Genomic DNA, 19,205 nt, shown 5'->3' with positions numbered 1-19,205 from the left:
TCGCCAGGTGAGCACCTCGCCTGGCACAGAGGTGCGGAAAGGAGGAACGGCGGCAACGGCACTCTCAACACGTACCGGGTCCTCTCCCTCCACTTGGCTGCACGTGGCTCCGACTGGACGATGAAACATCCGTCTGAGGTTTCTGATTTTCTCTCTGTCTTCCCTGATCACCAAATCCATTTTCTTTTGGGTGATCTGACTTGTAAACTGTAGGCTTTTCACATCCTTAAAGGGATAAACAAAAACATATCACTCCCTCTTTCCCGTTAGGAAGAGACATGTCTGGATCACCTTCTGAGCTCTTTCTAATGCTGCAGACATAAGTACTCGTGGCCTGGGGCACTGCAGCACCCAGGGGTGTTTCCTGCTCCGCCACCTCAGATTTCTCCAGTCCACTAAAGCATTTTACACCTCATGTTTGCTGCTGGAAAGACTGCCACCCCGCAGCCTCCTCCGCCTGAGACCTGTGGTGGGGACTCCTATTGGTGTTCCTGGGGCCCCTGACAGAAAGGCTCCTTACAAAGATTAACAGAAATGCCAAAATATTCCCAAACCCTGCTTGACTCAAACTCAAATATGAAATTACTCTCAACCCTCACTCCATATTCAGTATATGCATTCCAGTTGATTCTCATCAAAAAACACCAAAAAGACGTGTTAAGAAAATTACCTAGGTTTTCTGCAACAGGTTTGCAATGCGGCCAGCTGACCACCTGCCTGAGGGCATCCTCAGCAGACACTGCCGCACCATCCGGGTTGGCGTAGAAGAGCAGCAGAGGCTGGAAGTGGCAGCGAACACACTTGGAGACCACGTCCTTCCACCGGCTCCCAACCTGCAGGAGAGCTCGCGGTCAGGGCTATGCGGAGTGGCCGGGGACACGAGAGAGCTCGCGGTCAGGGGCATGCAGAGTGGCCGGGGACACGAGAGAGCTCGCGGTCAGCACTGTGCGGAGTGGCCGGGGACACGAGAGAGCTCGCGGTCAGCGCCGTGTGGAGTGGCCGGGGACACGAGAGAGCTCGCGGTCAGCGCCGTGTGGAGTGGCCGGGGACACGAGAGAGCTCGCGGTCAGCGCCGTGCGGAGTGGCCGGGGACACGAGAGAGCTCGCGGTCAGCGCTGTGTGGAGTGGCCGGGGACACGAGAGAGCTTGTGGTCAGGGCAGTCAGCACGCCACAAGGAGTGACCAGGGAGACAAGAGAGCTCACAGTCAGGGCGGTGAGAGTGCCACGTGGAGGCCGAATGTTTAGAAAGGCTAGAGATTTGGTCTGCGCCGTCCCGCTAACATGCCATACGATCAACTTCATTATCATTAATGAAGAGTGTAAGAAGAACCAAACATTCTCACCAAAACAGCAGTGGAAAAGACCATGAGAGGTTGATTCAACGGCGTTGTCACTACATCCATTTTCACTATTACAGACACTCGCCATCATTCTGCGTGAGCACATCACTCACACAGCGACACTTCTCACCTACCTCCTTCACGGTCGCATCGTCAAAGAACACCCATCGGGAGCTGCGGGTGTGCAGGGCAAAGGCGCAGTAGTGCCGGCTGCTGTAGCAGATCATGCCCGCGAGGCGGAGCTCACTGCTCCTGGCGTTCTCATCAGTCACCCTGTAGAAAAGCTGTCAAGAACACGAGCCGTGACTTAGGTCCTGTGCTCAGGACGAGGACAGTCGCAGACCTGACCTGCTATGAAGGCAGGCCCCAGGCGTCGGCACCAAAGGAGGGATCACTCCTCCTCACTGGTCCGCGGGAGCATCAGCCCCACAAAGCCCGTCTGGATCTGCTCAACCACAGCACCTTCAGAGACACGACACTGTGCATGTGTCACAAGCCACACAGTCCTGATGATTCCTGACTGGCTCACATCTGACCACACATTAAAATGTTATCTAAAGAATAATTACCTAGAGCACGCTTGTAATCCCAGCATTTGGGAGGCTGAGACTGGAGGATTGCAGTTCGCGGACAGCCTCAGCTACTTAGTGAGGCCCTCTGCAACTCAGTGAGACTGCTTCAAAATAAAGAATAAAAAATTGGGCAGGGGGTGTATCTTGGAGGTTAAATGCCTCTGGGTTCCATCCCCAGACCCGCAAAAAAACAAAGAAGAATTACCTAAAAATTTAACTGTGGACCTGGGCATGGTGGCACGTACCTATAATCCCAGTACTTGGGAGGCTGAGACGGGAGACTCGCAAGGTTCAAGGCCAGCCTCAGCAACTTAATGAGTCCCCTTTCAAATAAAATAGGACTGGGGGTGCAGCTCAGAGGCAGAATGTACCTGGTTTCAATCCCAAGTTCCATACCCCCCCCAAAAAAAACCCAAATGTAATTGTAACAAAAACCAGTTCAAAATATATTAAGAAAATAACAGCCATATCCAGAGATCAGCTACATACGGACTGTCACACCTGGGGCCCTTTCTAGAGCAGTGTTAGTGTGGAAACCTCCTGTCATCCCAAGCCAGCACACACCCTGTGGGCACCGCACTCCACTCATGGCCCGAGTGATCCGTGGTCTTTAGCAGAGTGCTTGTGAGTAGTTCCTGTCAAAGAACTCAGGTTCCAAACATCAGCTAAGCACATCATACGTGATAAAGCTGTTTTAGGGGAGTTAGAAGGAAAAGGAGGAGAATGAAGGTACCCCAGAGAGACAGAGCTGCGGCGCCAGATTCCGAACCACCTCCTCAGTGAGGTCCGAGTGCTCCGAGTCCCAGACCAGCCCGATGGTGACCACCTCTGGGCAGTTCATCAAAACGCGGCGGATTTTTATCCTTTGGCCACAGTTACTCTACAGAGAAACACAAAAGGCAAGTTTGAAGTTAAGAGGACAAACCACAAGCAAGGAATTAAGCAGTTTATGGTTCACGATGACAATCTTAACACACAGTTCAAATTTGCTTCTCCAATTTACTAGAGACCAGCTACAACTTGCTTCTCTTAATAACTGACTAAACAAGTTTATTTTACTTTTTTTTTTTTTTTTGGTGTTACTTGGGTGGAACCCAAGGGCTTCTCTACCTCAGGGCTATACTCCCAGACCTATTTTATACTTTATTTGGAAACAGGGTCTCACTGAGTTGCTGAGAGCCTCACTCAGTAGCTGAGGCTGGCTTCGAACCTGTGCAATCCTCCTGTCTCAGCCTCCCAAGCGCTGGGGTTACAAGCGTGTGCCACCACGCCCAGCAACAAGTTTATTTTAAATCAAGTATTTTAAATCAAAATATTCTGGTATTTTTGCAGATGTGTTAAAATAAGAATTCATCCTAAAAAAGCAGAAAGACCCTGAAGTCATTAACAATCTAGATGAGGAATTAACACATTTACTTGAGAAGAGTCTTTTCTTTCTGTCAAATAATAAATTTCAGTACTTAAAAAACTCAAATATGCTGCTTTAAATCCTTCACAAACTTAAGAGTTTTAAAAGAAATAGTGGGTAAGATAAATAGCTCACATGGTACAGTTATCTGAAAACAAAAATAGCTTTAAATAAAAGTAAATTCTAAGCTGGGCACGGTGGTGCACGCCTGTAATTCCAGTACTTGTCAGGCTGAGAAAGGAGGATTGCAGGCTCATGGCCAGCCTCAGCAACTTAACTGAGATCCTGTTCCAAAATTAAACATAAAATAGGGCTGGAGGTGTAGCTTGGAGGTAGAATGCCTCTGGGTTCAACCCGGGTCACACACACACACACACACACACACACACACACACACACGTAAAATAAAAATAAATCCTTGAAGTTAACTCTGTACATGGAATTCGTGTGTAAGTGACCAGGCAGGTGTGTGCTAGCCCTCCCCAGCTGCACTCACAGGGCATGTCCTGTAGTCATCCGCTGTGCTGGCTGCTTGCAGCAACTCTGCAAACATCGCAGGCTGAAAGCGTTCATGCCTCTCCACCATCCGCTCAACCTCATTGCTACGGAAAAAAGAAAGGCACAAACCTGGCCGTGAACTCAAAACAGATCTGATAACGACACATGGAAGCATTTGGTTGTCAATACAGACGTGCACAACTGTTAGAAAACTTAACCATAATGTGAACTTCCATAAAGTGGTAATTACTGAATTTGGTGGCTTATGATTGACGTAAATACTCGGACCAGCACAGAGTAAAATAACATGAACTTCTGCCCCTGTCTGGGACTGCCAATGTGCTCTGCCTGGAGGCAGTTCTAAGGCCGGAGCTCCTAGTTTAAACCCTGCCCCACCTAAGAGGAACAAGAGAATCGACTGGAGGAAAGGCTCCAGAAGCAAAGACCAGCCTCATGTTCCTGCACTGGAGCTGAGGCCGGCCTTCCTGTATTTAGAGCGCAACTCTGATCATTCAGCTCCGTCTCGCATCTCGCATATGAGGTCTGACTACTTAAACACGTTCAAAAGCAGGTGGGAGGAGAAAGCGCCCTCACTAGCTTCCACCGTGATGTTCCGGTGCTGCCGAGGAGCAATACCATGTCCTGCACATGGTCCACAGCACCTGGCTCAAACAATCTGCAGCTATGCGGCAGCTCTGAGGGCCGTCACGACACTCCACAGTGGCTGGAGAGCACGGCTGCTGACCAGCTGGACTGCACACAATGATGTTATAAAACCCACAGCTCCAGAGTAGTGGCTGACGAGGCAAATTTTGAGTCTGACCTGGATTCTGATCTTAATCTGCCTACTAACCGTGTGTGTGTGTGTGTGTGTGTGTGTGTGTGTGTGTGTGTGTGTGTGTGTTTACTGGGGACTGAACCTGGGGGCAATTGACCTAAGCAATTCCCCAAGCCCAATTTATTATTATTATTATTTTTTTTTTTTTAAGCAGGGTCTGTCTCAGCTCCCCTGGGCAGGATGACAGCTGTGCATCACCATGCCTGGGCTCCCATGTAGTTATCAAACCTGTTTAGACCTGTTTACCCTCATGACATCTATTTCTTCAACAAAATAGTGTCCGTGCTAAGATTAAAACAAAACACACATAGCCTGGAACAGACTGAGCATTCAGTGTGACATTCAGTGTGATACTCAGTGTTTATTGCCAGTAAGAGACATTGTAAATAAATGCTTATGATTAGAATTCAAAGCCTGAGTAGTATGATAAGGCAGACTGATGGAGTCTACTTCTTATTATCTAAGATAAGGCCTTAGGGCAGCTTTATTTCACTTAATCGTTTCAAAACAAAGTTAAAAATCTTAGTTTTATTCTCTAGTGCACATGATGTACTTTAACAAACACATCAAGGTCAATCACTAAGCCAAACCTGAGAAGGAGGGACGGGGAGGGAATGGGGCGGGAAATGGTGAAGAACTGGTTGGCGATGTGTGCGTGTGTGCCTCCACCATCTTGTGCTCATTAGGTATGTGACTACAGTGCACCAGTAAAACATTTTTTAAAATCTTAGTTTTTAATTTATGATATATCTGTTCAAATACCATTGAACTTTCACACTGGTTGAAAAAAGGACTGGCGACTGACTGTAACTAATTAAGCTTCAGAGAATGCTTCTATAACCCAGTTCCCCAATTTGGTTTCTATACATAAAAAAATACTAAACATGTTCAAATAAGCAAATGATCACTATTCAACTCTTTAAGAAACAATGTTATACCCAGAAAAGCCACAAAGTTAAATAATAGGAAAGAAATGAACACACAATTTTCACTGTGCATACTTACGAAGTCATTGGAAGCAATCTGCCAGCTACTTGTGCACTGACATTACCAATCTGCATTATATCTTTCTTATGAAAACTTCTGCTAACATGTATGATAGCTTTCAATTTCTATCAAACATCAAGTACTTCCTCTCACACACCTGGAGAGGACGCACTCGTATTAAGGAAGCCCTGGGATGTTTCTGGCCCTTACCTAGCGTGGCCACGGTGGAGGCAGGAGACAGTCCCGCGGGTGTGTTTATTGACAAGGACGTGCAGGCTCAAGCGCAGTATCTCAGGGAGGACTCTGTCCACAGCCTCTTTCTTTTCTGTTTACCCTTGCTCTTCTACTGTGAAGGGACAGTGGCTGACAGGACATGGGCATTACCAAGGGGATATTTAACAAAGATGAAGAAATGAGCTCAGCATGGCGGTGCATGCTTATAATCCCAGTAGTTGGGAAGCTCAGACAGGAGGATGGCAGGTTCAAGGCCAGCCTCAGAAATTAACTAAGGCCCTCTGCAACTTAGTGAGACCTTGTTTCAAAAAATAAAAAAGGCTGGGAGCATAGCTCAGAGGTAGAATGCCCCGGGTTCCATCCCCTGTCTCTGTTTGTCTGTCTGTCTGTCTCTCTCTCTCTCTCACACACACACACACCTGCAACTCCACCTGCCACTGGACTTGTTGCTTTAAGTTCTCTCCCAGTTCTGAACCTTGCTAAATTCTGACACACGAGCAGGCTGAACACCCCCGTCTGAGAACCCAGAGGTGACGGCCCTGATGCTTTCGGAGCATCAACCAGGCGCCACCCTGACCTGACGCCCGGGCCCGTCGACACAGGTTATGTGTGCAAGGTGCATCTGAGACAAAAGAGGAGTTCATGTCAGACTGGGGCCCAACCCAAAATATCTCATTATGAATATGCAAATATCACAGCCCTGAAACCCAGAACACTTGGGTCCCAAGCATCAGAGCAGCGGGCTAAGCTGCAGGTTCAGACAGAGACATCTTTGTACCTTGTTGGCGGCATACCCATTAGACTCAGAAGGTAGAAATTCACGTGTTACAGTTTTATAGAATAAATGCTCGCTGTGCACAAGTGTATTATGAACATCTGTGAAATACGTTTCAGTAGGTTCTTACCATAGAGCTGTTGTAGAAATGTACCGCACAAATTCTGTAAAAGGCAGAGGGTCTGACGATGCCCCACAGCTACGACACACACACTGCAGGCAGAAACACGGGTTTAATCTACCGAGCACCAGGCATAAACAGAGCATTTGGGAGAGCAGGCAAAGCCACGTCACCTGTTCGTACAGCGTCATGGCAAACTTCTGGTGTGTGACACAAGACTTGGAGGTGCACATGTCCGCGTCCCGGCTGGGCACGAGATGGAAGTGGATTCGCTCCAGTATGTTTTCCTGATTTAAAAATAAAACAGACGAATGAGCTACTGACTTGCAAGGGGCACTTCGCATGGAGCATGCTCCCAAGTGTGCGTTTACGAATCGGAACATTGCTAGCTTTCCAACTTTTCTCTCTGACACATCGCATGTCCCATTAGTCACCTTCTGTACTGTTAGCTGAAAAAATTATGACAGAATCACCCTAATATAGGATCTTCTATAAGGTCTTAAAAGTCCTTTCAAAAGCCAACCCACAGTGGCTGATATCTAAAACTACTAGAAACAGTTTCCTACATCCCCAGCATTCTCATAGTGAGGAATACCAAGTTAACTTTTGTTATGTGTGTGGTACTGGGGGTGGAACCCAGGAGCTTTTCTACCTCTGGGCTATACTCCTAGACCTATTTTATACTTTATTTGGAAACAGGGTCTCACTAAGTTGCTGAGAGCCTCACTAAGCAGCTGAGGATACCTTCGAACCTGCATGATCCTCCTGTCTCAGCCTCCCAAGTGCTAGGATTACAAGCGTGTGCCACCACGCCCGGCCACCAGGTTAACTTTTTAAAAAATCCTGCTTGAACCAACTAGATAGTTTTTATAGCTTAAGCCGTCTAAGGTAGAGAGTTGATGTCTATACTCCCAAGGCTCTCTGCAGCAAATTCTACAAGAAATTGCAGATGTAGGATACAGATCAATATTTTTTAACAGAATAAAACCCTTTTACCAAAACTTAACCAATGGATTCTTTTAATTAGTTAACTTCCCCTCCTCTGACCCAGGACTTCTGGAACCCCTCAATGCTATAAGACTTGATGTCTAGGTATTTTACGAAGCATCAGCAGCAGCTATCAGTATACTTCATTTAAGTGAAAGTAAAATGATAAAGTTCAGCACTGTACAAAATATATTTATGTCTTAAGCAATGAATCACTTAAAAACAGAAAAACATATAAGAAATACATCTCATTACTGTGCATGCCTTTGGGACACATTTTGATCCACAAGAAATATGATGGGCAGGCCTCTAGTCAAGGAGCCTTTCTCTGCCTAAGGAAACTGTAAAGGCACTTATTTAGAAAAACACCGCAGCTGGGCATGGAGGCGCATGTGTGTAACCCCAGCATTCAGAGGCTGAGACGGGAGGATCACAGTTCGCAGACAGCCTCAGCTATTTAGTGAAGCCCTTTGCAATTCAGTGAGACCCTGTTTCAAAATAAAGAATAAAAAACAGGGCTGGGGTGTAGCTCAGGGGTTCAATCTCTAGCAACACATAAAAGAAAAAATATAGCTAACAACACATAAATGCCAAATTAATTCCTGAGAATAAATCCTACAAAACTCAGGGAACAGACTGGACTGGCCTGGTCATATATCCTCTGCTGGGCAGAATTTATTCAAGCCTCAAAAAAATGATAGACTAACATTTTTTCTGAATCTTTCAGAAACTTGAGCAAACGCTGCTCTGCAAAACTGTAAGCAATGTGAGACACAGCAATGGGATATCTTGTTGAAGGGTGTGGGAGGAGTGGAGAGGAGCTGGTGCTGGGTCTAGCTGTGCGTCACAGCCCGTTGAGAGCCAGCACCTTGCTGAGCCAGCAAGGCCGCGGAGGGCCAGCGCACCTGCACAGGAGAGCAGAGGTCTGAATGAGGAAGAGGCAGCGGTGGAGCTGCATGGAGGAAAACCTTAGAAGAGTTTGTGGTGGGAGATTCAGAATCTGCTGATACAAACAGGACCAGCAGGAAGATGCAGTTATAGCCCACCTGTAGGCATCTCTTCTGAGATGTCTAATAAGATACCTCCTGATCATGGAGCGCCCTCCTTGGGAAATTAGAACAGTGGCCCAGTGACTTCAGCCTGGACGTGAGAGTCACTCCGTCTCCCTAGCCCCCATCGAGGAGCCTGCCTCCTGGCTGCCTGCGGAGGCAGAGCACCAGGTAAGGAACATGCCCTCCACTGAGCAACACCCTTTGCTCCAGCAAGTCAGCGTTAAATATTTCATAGCCTCATGCTCAGTAAAACCTGGAGCAGTACAAATAATCAAAACCGAAGGTGCAACACAGCATGCTGAGTTTACACCACGCCTCAAGCACGGTAAGAGACCTACTGGCCAGCTCTGACACTCTCATGTCTACCAGTTTCTGTTTCATTTGTCTCAGTCACGGTCTGGCTTGGGAGGGCCACTGGGCACATACAAAGCACTCGGCTGCGTCGTCCATGAGGCCAAGCTGGAACCGCTGCTCTTCCCGGAAGCTCTCGGCCAGCGCCCGCCGGATGTCATCCGAGGGCAGCGCCCTTTCGCGGCTGTGCTGGAACTGTGCGAATATCGTCTGGAAACCAAAGCACGCCTGTGAGCTGGACCTGACCCTTTAAAACAACCCAGGAACCTCACCGCGACCAGGGGAGCCTGCGCCGAGTGGAAGTCCTCTGCTTCGCAATGCCACGCCACACCGATCACTGATGTCACTGAGACAGAGCACCAAGAAGCTGAGCCCTCCGGCCCACATCCAGAGACGAGGACAGCCCACAGGGAGGCCCAGGCCCCATCTGTCATGATAAAGGCTAGTTAAGGAGCAGAGTTTGAAGAAACGTTGCTTTAATCCAGGCACGTTGGCACACACTTGTCATCCCAGTGCTTGGGAGACTGAGACAGAAGGATCGCAGGTTCCCAGCCAGCCTCAGCTACTTAGAGAGGCTCTCCACAACTTAGTGAGACCCTGTTTCAAAAATAAAAAGAATAAAAAATAGGGCTGTGGGGTGTTGCTCGAAGGTACAATTCCCCTGGGTTCCCAGTCCCGTAAGAGAGAGAGAGAGGGAGAGAGAGAGAGAGAGAGAGAGAGGGAGAGAGAGGGAGAGAGAGGGAGAGAGAGGGAGAGAGAGAGAGAGAATTTGCTTTAAATATAAAAATAAAAATGTACTACGGGAATTAATAAAAAAACACACAATTACAGAAAAATGGTAAAAACTCAGTGTTTCTTTATTTTTGTACTGGGAATTGAACCCAGGGGCATTCTACCTCTGAGCCACACCCCCAGCCCTATTTTTTATTTTGAAACAGGGTCTCAGTAAGTTGCAGAGGGCCTAAGTAGCTGAGGCTAGCCATGAACCCACAATCTTCCTGTCTCAGCCTCCCAAGTACTGGAATTACAAGCATGCGCCACCGCCCAGCCTCATTAGTGTTTTAGAAACCTGAAAGCTAACCTAGATCCTAGGTGAATGCATATGACTTTTCTTCACCCAGGGGGCCAAGCAAACCTCAGAAAATGACAAAGGGATTTGAAAACAAACAGAGACTAAGGCATCATTAACACAAAACAACTTCTCACTACTATTTTACTAAACTTTTGTTTAAAATATATGTTTACAAGAAGCGAGAGATGAGCTAATGATTACTTAAAACATTTTAAGAGAAATTTCCACGTTACCAAATTTCCAAGTTAACAAATTCCACGTTGCCAAGATTTTTCAAGTAACCAATTTCCTCACCAAGAGAATTATTTCTAACCTAAATCTAAGAAACAATGCAAACATCATCCAAGAACATGAGACTGTACGTGCTAATTGGTTTTCTATTTTCATAATTGAATTTAAAGAAGAAAAACTCGTCAAGTTCTAGTTCTATAGTGATCTTCTCAAGGGAAGAAGAACTTCCAGTGATACCACCACAGAGCTTCAGACTCACTAACGCATGGGGTGCCATCTCAAGGGAAGTATCTGAAGAATCCTTGCCTTAACGGCAGAAGAAAACTTATAAATAAAATGAGGAATAAAAATATGTCAAATGATATTGGAGACTGAGTTATTTAAACAATTATCATAACTGAAATTATGAATACTAAAAGATGAAACAAACTTCATATTCCATCTTTTATTTAGGTAATCAATTTTTGCAGGTAATGTTTAAGGCACAGACCAGCCCTGCATGAGACAGATGGTCATTCATTAGACACATTTTTTGCTTGTAATAGCATGTGTCAGGCATTGTTCTTCCCTAGAAAACAGATAACTCAAGCCGGCTTCGGCATGGTGACACACACTTATCATCTCAGCATTTGGGAGGCTGAGACAGGAGGATCGCGGTTTGCAGACAGCCTCAGATACTTAGGCCCTTCGCAACTCAGTGAGACCCCGTTTCAAAATAAAAAATTAAAAAATAGGGCAGGGGGTGTAGCTTAGAGCTAGAATGCCCCTGGGTTCCATCTCCAGTGCTGCAAAACAAACAAACAAACAAACAAACAAACAGGGCTGGGGTGTAGCTTGAGGTAGAATGCCTCTGGGTTCAATCCCCAGTACCCCCCCCAAAAAAAACCCAGACAACTCTGCCACACAGAGCCTATGTTCTAGCCATTTTAACAAAAAGGCAAATAAGTAATACAGAATATGCTAGAATGTGATAAGACAGGGAACAACAAGTAAAAACAAAGAAATGCAATACAAGAGACACAAGACCACAGGGGTAGGATAGTGACACAGGCGTGTTCCGCGGGCAGTCAGGGAGCCTTGACAGACAGGGAAAGGCAGGTAGGGGCATTAAGTAAGGCGCCAGCCATGAGTACATCTGAAAGAAACGCATCCAGACAAAAGGAGTAACAAGAAGACTGAGGCAGTACCCAGCTGGAGGAGTGGGCCAGCCGGCCTCACACTCCACGGTGAGTTTGAATATTTTCTGGGGGTATTTTTTTGGTATTTCTCTTTGGGTATTTTTTGGTGTGAGGAGGGTAGGTGATTTCAGGCTGTGAAAGGGTTGGACTAATGTTTAATGGCTTAAATTTAGAAAGCACCCTAGCCCTAATAGAAACAAGGTACAAATGATGAAGGGACTTGGTTGCTAAGGAGGCATCCCTGGGCCTGTGCCTTTAGGGATCAACTCTGGTTCTCTCTACTCTGCTCTCTGCTCCGGCCTCCATGATATGAGAGCAGAGCCGAGCTCCCTCTCTCTGCTCCGGCCTCCATGATGTGAGAGCAGAGCCGAGCTCTCTCCTCTCTGCTCTGACCTCCATGATGTAAGAGCAGAGCCCTCGCTCCCTCCCTCTCTCTGCTCCGGCCTCCATGATGTGAGAGCAGAGCCGAGCTCCCTCCCTCTCTCTGCTCTGGCCTCCATGATGTAAGAGCAGAGCCCTTGCTCCTTCCCTCTCTCTGTTCACGCCCCGTGCTCTGAGCTCCGCAGACTAGGCCTGACATGAGCAGAATCTGAAATCTCCATAAACTGAGCAAATGAACCTACCCTCCTGAGCTGTGTGGTCAGTTGTTTCGGGTCCTGGTAGAGAAGATGCTGGCCCACACAGCTAAGACACTGAGCTGCACTCTTTTTTACAACTGGACAAAACACTCAGAACATACTACAGAACAAATAAAATCTGATACTGTCACTCTTCAATTCTCTGAGAGTAACAATATTCTACCATGTTCAAAAGAAATGATTTTAAAAATTCCTCTTTTGGTTATTTATTCATATAGCCTTTTCAAGAACAAAGAAACTAAAACATGTTCACTAAGAATATTTAAGAATGCAAAGGAATAAAAATATCTGCCTTTAAAATGTGTTAAAAAAAATCTAACATTCTTAGGCAAAAGACTTTCAATGACAAAAATGAGCTGCTAATACATACTGGGCTGACTCTGCTTCTGCCTGTCTGCCTCCTGTTTAGTCTCAGCTCACCAGCCAAAAAGATCCAGTTCAAACAGATTACATCACCCCCCATGCAAAACAATCCCAGCACTTCCTAAGTTACTCAGAGAAAGCCAAGCCTCTCACAAGGCTGACTCCTGTCCCAATTACTTACTCTCCCTTACCAAAGCACCCAAAACGCAGTTACTAAAACGCTCCTGTCTTGACTGTGGATCTGCAATTCGGGTAAATGCTCATCTCTGCCCACGTAGAGTCACCAGGGTCAGACTGGAGGAAGGACCCTGGACACTTCTGTCCAGTTGATGTTAGGCTGTGGGAGAGATCTCTGCTGCAGGTAGCGATAGCCACAACACCCACGTGTGGCCTTTCCACAAGGCTGTTGGGCTTCCTCCAGCATGGCGGCCCCTCCTGAGAATGTACCCAAAGACAGGGCAGGGGGCTGCGTCACTGTCTCTACTCTGGGCTAACCTCAGGTGTCATAAGAATCAGTTCTGCACAGTGTGTCTGACAGGAATCAGCCACCCAGGTCCACGTGCAGGAGACTGCTTTGAGCAGACCTGCTCTCACACCCACTGGAAAACTAACCCTAACTGCCAACCAAGTGGCCAAATAGGTCAACAGTCAAGATCAAATTTTGGAGAAACAATTTATAATTTTTCAAAACTATTAAAAGGTTACCTTCAACGCACAAAATATGCAGGCATCTCCCTGACAGACATGTCCCGTCAGAACCCGCAAGCTTCGTCGGAATATATCCAACTGCCATAAGACCTAAAAAAAAGATTTGAAGGAAAAAGAAACAGTGAGATTTTTCTCACAGTGAAAAAAAAGACAGATTTCCATATTTAAAAAGTTGCAAAAGGTTAGTAAGTAACCTTTTGCACCTTTTTAATCTTTTAATCTTCTGTACATAATCAGAGATACACAACCACTGATAACAACAGCAAGCACAAAACTACTACATCTATGCTATGCATATGTACAAGGGGAATCCAGAAGAGTCCTACTCATTCCCTTGGAAAACTAACAGGCAAAAGGCAAGGAAAAGCTATCTCCTCCTCCTCTAAGGACTTGATGTGAACAGGAAACAGGGACACTGGTGGAGAGTTTGGCAGAGATTTGGAAGAGGAAGTGATTATGGTACTTGGAACAAACTGACGTCTAGGAAGGAAATCAGATTAGACTTTAAAGCTAGGGTTTATTATGCAGAGGTCAGCTTGCCACAGAAAGAAAAGGCCGGCCAGATATGTGTGTGGGCGCTGTGTTCCGATCAAGAAAGCGGGCATCTGTGGAGCAAGGGCAGCCAGAGAGGAGGGCCAAGGGACTGATCTGAAGGTGCAAGCCGCAACTGCTCTTCAATGGCCTGCTTCTGAAAGACGGCAAACGAAGAAGGCCGGCTGTTAAAACAAGGAGCCTGAACTCTATACGATGGGCTAACAGCATCTGCCTCGCAGAATGTTTGTGGGGACTAAATACATAACATAGGAGGCGCTACAGTGCTGACCTGGGACATCACTGGCGTGCAACAGATACCAGCTGTTATTCCAACAGAGGAGGGCTTCTAGTTGCCAGGTATCTCTTAATCCTTTCCTCAAATCATGTAACTTAGAAAATCCATTCTGATCTCTCAATTCTCCCAACTAACACCAAGATGTTAGTGAAAAGTTAATAGAACACATTGATTTTACCTTTTTTATTTTCAACTACTCAGTTAGCTCAAGGGTATTTCAGAATTTCCCTTTGAAAGTTGCTTTTTCTGAAAGTGTTATTAGGATCCACTTACTCTCCACAATGATCACCTCCCAGACTTGAGCAAAACCGTTCCTGAGACTCGGTTTTCTCCATAGAGGAAGACAGAAGCAGTGCCACCTTCTCAGGGCTGTGGCAACGATGAAGTCAGGTACATATATAATGCCCAGACAAGCTTAGTGCAGCAGCAAGATGCAGCAATGCTAGCTATTAAATGTGAGTCTCCACCTCCAACTCAGGAGAATTTCCCAACACGCCAACATGGCAGCTTAGGTGTGCTGCTCCCTCATCAGACAACGTGCAAATTGCTCAGCCAAAGGCTGCTGTCCACAGCTACACTGGAGTATGGTAGCACACCTGTTGTCACAGTATTTGGAAGGCTGACATGGGAGGTTTGTAGCTTCGAGGCCAGCCTCAACAACTTAGTGAGACTTTAAAAAAAAATTAAAAAGTGCTGGGGGACATATAGCTCAGTGGTAGAATACCCCTGGTCAACTCCCAGTATGGGGGGAGGGGGAAAGAATATAAAGGAGTGACAAGCAGCCGAAACAATCAGGATATAGAAAAGTACAGGCTTCTGGGTGAAGCTCAGTGGACTGCCCACTTACACTGCAGCCAGGCATGGTGGCACAGGGAGGCTGAGACATGAGAATTAGAGGTTCAAGGCCAGCCTCAGAAACTCAGTGAGCCCCTCAGCAATTTAGTGAAACCTTGTTTTAAAAGAAAATTAAATACCTATACCCTACAGCTCAAAGGTAGAGTGCCCCTAGGTTCAATTCCCAGAATAAAAAAACAACACCAGCATAGAAATATTTCCAGTTTCTTTGCTATGTAAGTTTCCTTAATCAGAATTCTCTCTGCTCTAGTATGATTCCTATCCCCTTGAACTATATACAGTATTTTGGAACCTAAAGAAAAGGGATGGAGACAGGAGATGCACCGTGCAGACAGGCGGGGGCCACACTTGTGAGGGAGCCCTTCTCGCACTTGGGAGTCATTTTCTTCCCTTCATTCACGGCTCCCTGCAGGGCCTCTGCAGCAGGGCAGAAGGCTGGCCACATCTAGGGTCCTAACACCAATGAGAATCCAGGCTTTCCTGACTGCAACTGCTCCTTCTCGGGGAAGTCAGAACTTCCCAGCCTGAGAGCTAACTGCCCTGGTTGGGCCTCAGAGAGCACAGGGCGGAGCCAGGGGTGGAGCCTGGGTTGTATGCATCAACATAAGCACATACATGCTTATGTACCGACATACTAAGCAACTTTTCTCTCCATTCTCACGACAATAAAAATTTCTGGAGCTGCTAAATAAAACCACCTTATATATGTGATTGTGTACTAGCTAAGGTAGAAGAGCAGGTCAAGGCATATTTGTTAATTAAAAAATTTTAATGAGGACTGAAGCAAATGGATTACATTCACTTTCATCAAAACTGTGGCACTTGAGCTGTAAGAGTGCACATGTTCCAACCCAGGGCTTGTTTCTTTTTCTTTTTTTTTTTTTTTTTTTTGCGGTACTGAGGATAGAGCCCAGGGGCATTCTACCTCTGAGCTACATCCCCAGCCCTATTTTTTAGTCTTTTTAGTTTTTGAAACAGGGTCTCACTGAGTTGTGAAGGGCCTCGCTAAGTAGCTGAGGCTGTCTACGAACCGTCATCCTCCTGTCTCCGCCTACTGAATGCTGGGATTACAAGTGTGTGCCACCACGCCCGGCTTGTTTCTTTATCTATTGAATCTATGCTCATTTCTTTTAAAGGGAGAGGAAAACATTAGCTGAATTTTTTTTAAAAATGCATTTTGGAATCTTTCTTAATTTATTAATATTTTAAGTAAGAAGGTGTTTTGAATCACAGTGATGCATCATCCTGTTGAAAACATTTTTCCATTTATCCTAAAAACCAAACTGTCCAGCCTAAAAGCTTTTGTCCCCATGAAGTCATATTAAAACACCACTCCAGCCCATGGCAGTAAGAGCCTTGGCGGTTAGGAGCAGCAGGAGGGCTCCCGGGCGCGAGCCCCTCACCTGCACAGCACTGTTGAGGAAGCAACTGTTCTGGCCCGGCTCGTTCAGCAGGCCTTTGGTAGGGGCCAGGGACAGCATGCTCCCGGGCTGGTAGGCCTTCCCAAGGCTGCCTCCAGGCTTCCGCAGGAACTTCACCCAGGCCATGGCCACACAGCGCTCACGTGGCGCCCCCCACGCCTGCAGCTGGTGCCTGCACGCCCGCTGCCCACGCGGCCGCTGTAAAGGCGTGAGCTTCCAAGTCCATGTCTTTCTGAGGTCAGAAGTCTTTGAGGACTCTGATGTGTAAACACAGGGTAAGTAGATGTTGAGCTCTGAGACAGAAGAATGCTCCTTCAAACAAGGCCTTAGAGACCTTTCAATGCGTTAAATTTTACAGAAGGTGTACACAATATGCTGAGAATGGTTTTCCTTAACTGTCACAACATTGATGAACAGGTCCTTAGTGCACAAGTCCTCTGTCCCCGTGGCTACACGCAGACACTGGAGACGGCGGGGCAGAGGGGTGGCGTCCAGGAGACTCCTGCGGCCCTTGGTGTTCTATGTCTTCAACAAGAACAAAGGCCTTCTCTTTTCCAGGTGAAAATATCAAAGCTGCCTCCATATCTCATGCCAACGTGACCTCACAGATCTACAAGAAGAAAAGAAATGATTAATAAAAGAAAAGGTCATCAAGGAAATTCCTACTGAGCCAAGCATGGTGGCACATGCTTGTCATCCCAGTACCTGGGAGGCTGAGACAGGAGGATCACAGGTTCAAGGACAGCCTCAGCTACCTGGTGAGACCCTGTCTCAAAGAATAAAAACAGAGCTGGGGGTGTAGCTCAGAGGTAGAACGCCCCGGGGTTCAAGCCCCAGTACCATCAAAAAACAAAAAAGAAGATACCTATGGTACTATCTGAACACATAGTGAATACAGAATTAAAACCCATTGTAAAAGAATTAAAATAACATTCTAAAACATGAAAATGAAGTGTATTTCATCACTTTAATGTTTTTTAAATGTTGATATGACATTAATCACTACCTATTTCAACCTTGTGATTTTCAAAAGCTGGTTTTATAAAGAAAATACTCTAAAAAAATAGAATTAAGTCAATCCTTAGGTAGTGTCTATATCTATCAACACTAAGTCACTGTGCTTATTAAAAAGATACAGACTCATTATCTAATACAGAGAATTACAGTTCTCCAAGAAAGTCAGATTTTATGTAAATTGACATGCATAACAACTCAGGAAACCTTTAATACATAAATCTTACTGAATTAACTTTCATCTCATTTATGAAACATGCTTCTGGTTTAGTACACTGTAAACAAATATTTCTTTCTTTTATTTTTTGGTGGTACTGGAGGTGGCATCCAGGGGCTTTTCTACCTCCGGGCTATACTCCCAGACCTATTTTATATTTTATTTGGAAACAGGGTCTCACTAAGCTGCTGAGAGCCTCACTAAGTAGCTGAGGCTGGCTTTGAACCTGTGCAATCCTCCTGTCTCAGCCTCCCAAGCGCAGGATTACAAGTGTGCACCACCATGCCTGGCTAGACAAGCATTCCTAACAAAGTCGTGTTTAACCAGCTGAGTGTTTCTTCCTTCATTCTCCCGTGCAACACAACTTAGAGTCATGCACTGAAGCTAGGATATGATGGAGCCAGGAATTAACACAGGGTAAAATACCACAGACACTAGCGTGTGCTAGAGCGTACTGAGCTAAGTGCCAGCAGGCAGTACCACATACCATAATACCATGAGATGCTGTAATGTATGCCAGAGGGTGCTGTGCTAAGTCCCAACAGGCAGTACTACATGCCACAAGACACTCAGTGCATGCCAGCGGGTGCTGTGCTAGGTGTCAGTAAGGGAAGCACATGTCAACAGGCCAGCTGGAGTCTCAAGCAGGAAAGTGGGGACGTCCCACTGAGACGGCTCCCCTGCACAAAGATCCCAGCATTAAGAGCCCTCCTTCCTGAGGGCAGGAGCCCAGGGCGAGGGGCACCTCAGGGACACTGGTGGAGGCCGGTAGGTGGAGGAAGAGCAGGCCAACCACACAGGCCCACCTGCCCTCGGTCGGGACAGAAGGCTCCAAGCTCCTTTCACAGCCGGGGAGACAATGGCTGGTGGACAGGGGGTGGGGGGGTGTTTCAACACTGGTGATCATATCCCACTGAGAGAGATGGACAGACAGATGGCAGTGTGTGGCTCCTGAAGGCACGGCTAGGAGCCTCTGCCTCCCAGCTGCCAGAACCCAGAACAGGCTTGCCATCTCTGCCGCAGCCCCCTCAACGGCAGGCGGAGGACAGCAGGCTATCCACCCTGAGGACAACGGTGTGCCCATGTGCCCGCTCTTCATGCCCTCCATTCCAACTCCAGCTTACACCGCCTAAGCCTCTGATACCACCAAGTTTTCACAACAGTCAGGGGTGTGTTTAAGGGGCCATGTGCTGATCAAGAGCCCTTTTAAAATGCTCCTCCTTAACCAGCACTTGCTGGCACCACGCCATCCCAGCTCGGGAGCTGTGCTAGGCTGCATGACACAGTGACTTCTCTCAGGGAGCTTAGTTTGGAAAGAGGCAGAGACACAAGCAGATAACCCAGAAATACCGTGGCTTTCTTACGCCCAAAGACATCCAACTAGCACAGAGCCTGCTTCCTGCCCTGTAACCCTCTCCTTCAGACTTCACAGAAGCAAAACTATTCCAGGCGAAATGGAGTCCTGAGGCACCAGAGCCCAGGGGCTGGGGGGCGGGGGTCCTGGCTGCCACGGCT

The 19,205-nt window shown here is 46.8% G+C and overlaps 1 protein-coding gene across 1 annotated transcript in view; it reads right to left on the bottom strand.

The window, feature by feature from the left end:
- Positions 1-16,585, bottom strand: part of USP53 (ubiquitin specific peptidase 53) — a gene marked incomplete at both ends in the record, with an annotated part of 34,004 nt that extends 17,419 nt beyond the window's left edge. The window contains 10 exons of the mRNA XM_080697818.1: positions 76-225; positions 671-833; positions 1,476-1,625; positions 2,647-2,793; positions 3,818-3,923; positions 6,784-6,866; positions 6,948-7,061; positions 9,240-9,374; positions 13,352-13,444; positions 16,442-16,585. Coding sequence (XP_080553944.1) covers positions 76-225; positions 671-833; positions 1,476-1,625; positions 2,647-2,793; positions 3,818-3,923; positions 6,784-6,866; positions 6,948-7,061; positions 9,240-9,374; positions 13,352-13,444; positions 16,442-16,585 — 1,285 coding nt within the window. The remainder of the gene's footprint in view (positions 1-75; positions 226-670; positions 834-1,475; positions 1,626-2,646; positions 2,794-3,817; positions 3,924-6,783; positions 6,867-6,947; positions 7,062-9,239; positions 9,375-13,351; positions 13,445-16,441) is intronic.
- Between the last annotated feature and the right edge of the window lie 2,620 nt (positions 16,586-19,205).

Source organism: Muscardinus avellanarius (assembly GCF_963383645.1).
Source record: "Muscardinus avellanarius genome assembly, chromosome: 6".
Taxonomy (NCBI): domain Eukaryota; kingdom Metazoa; phylum Chordata; class Mammalia; order Rodentia; family Gliridae; genus Muscardinus; species Muscardinus avellanarius.
Note: the sequence above shows the minus strand (reverse complement) of the source record. Positions and strands in the feature narration are given on the sequence as shown.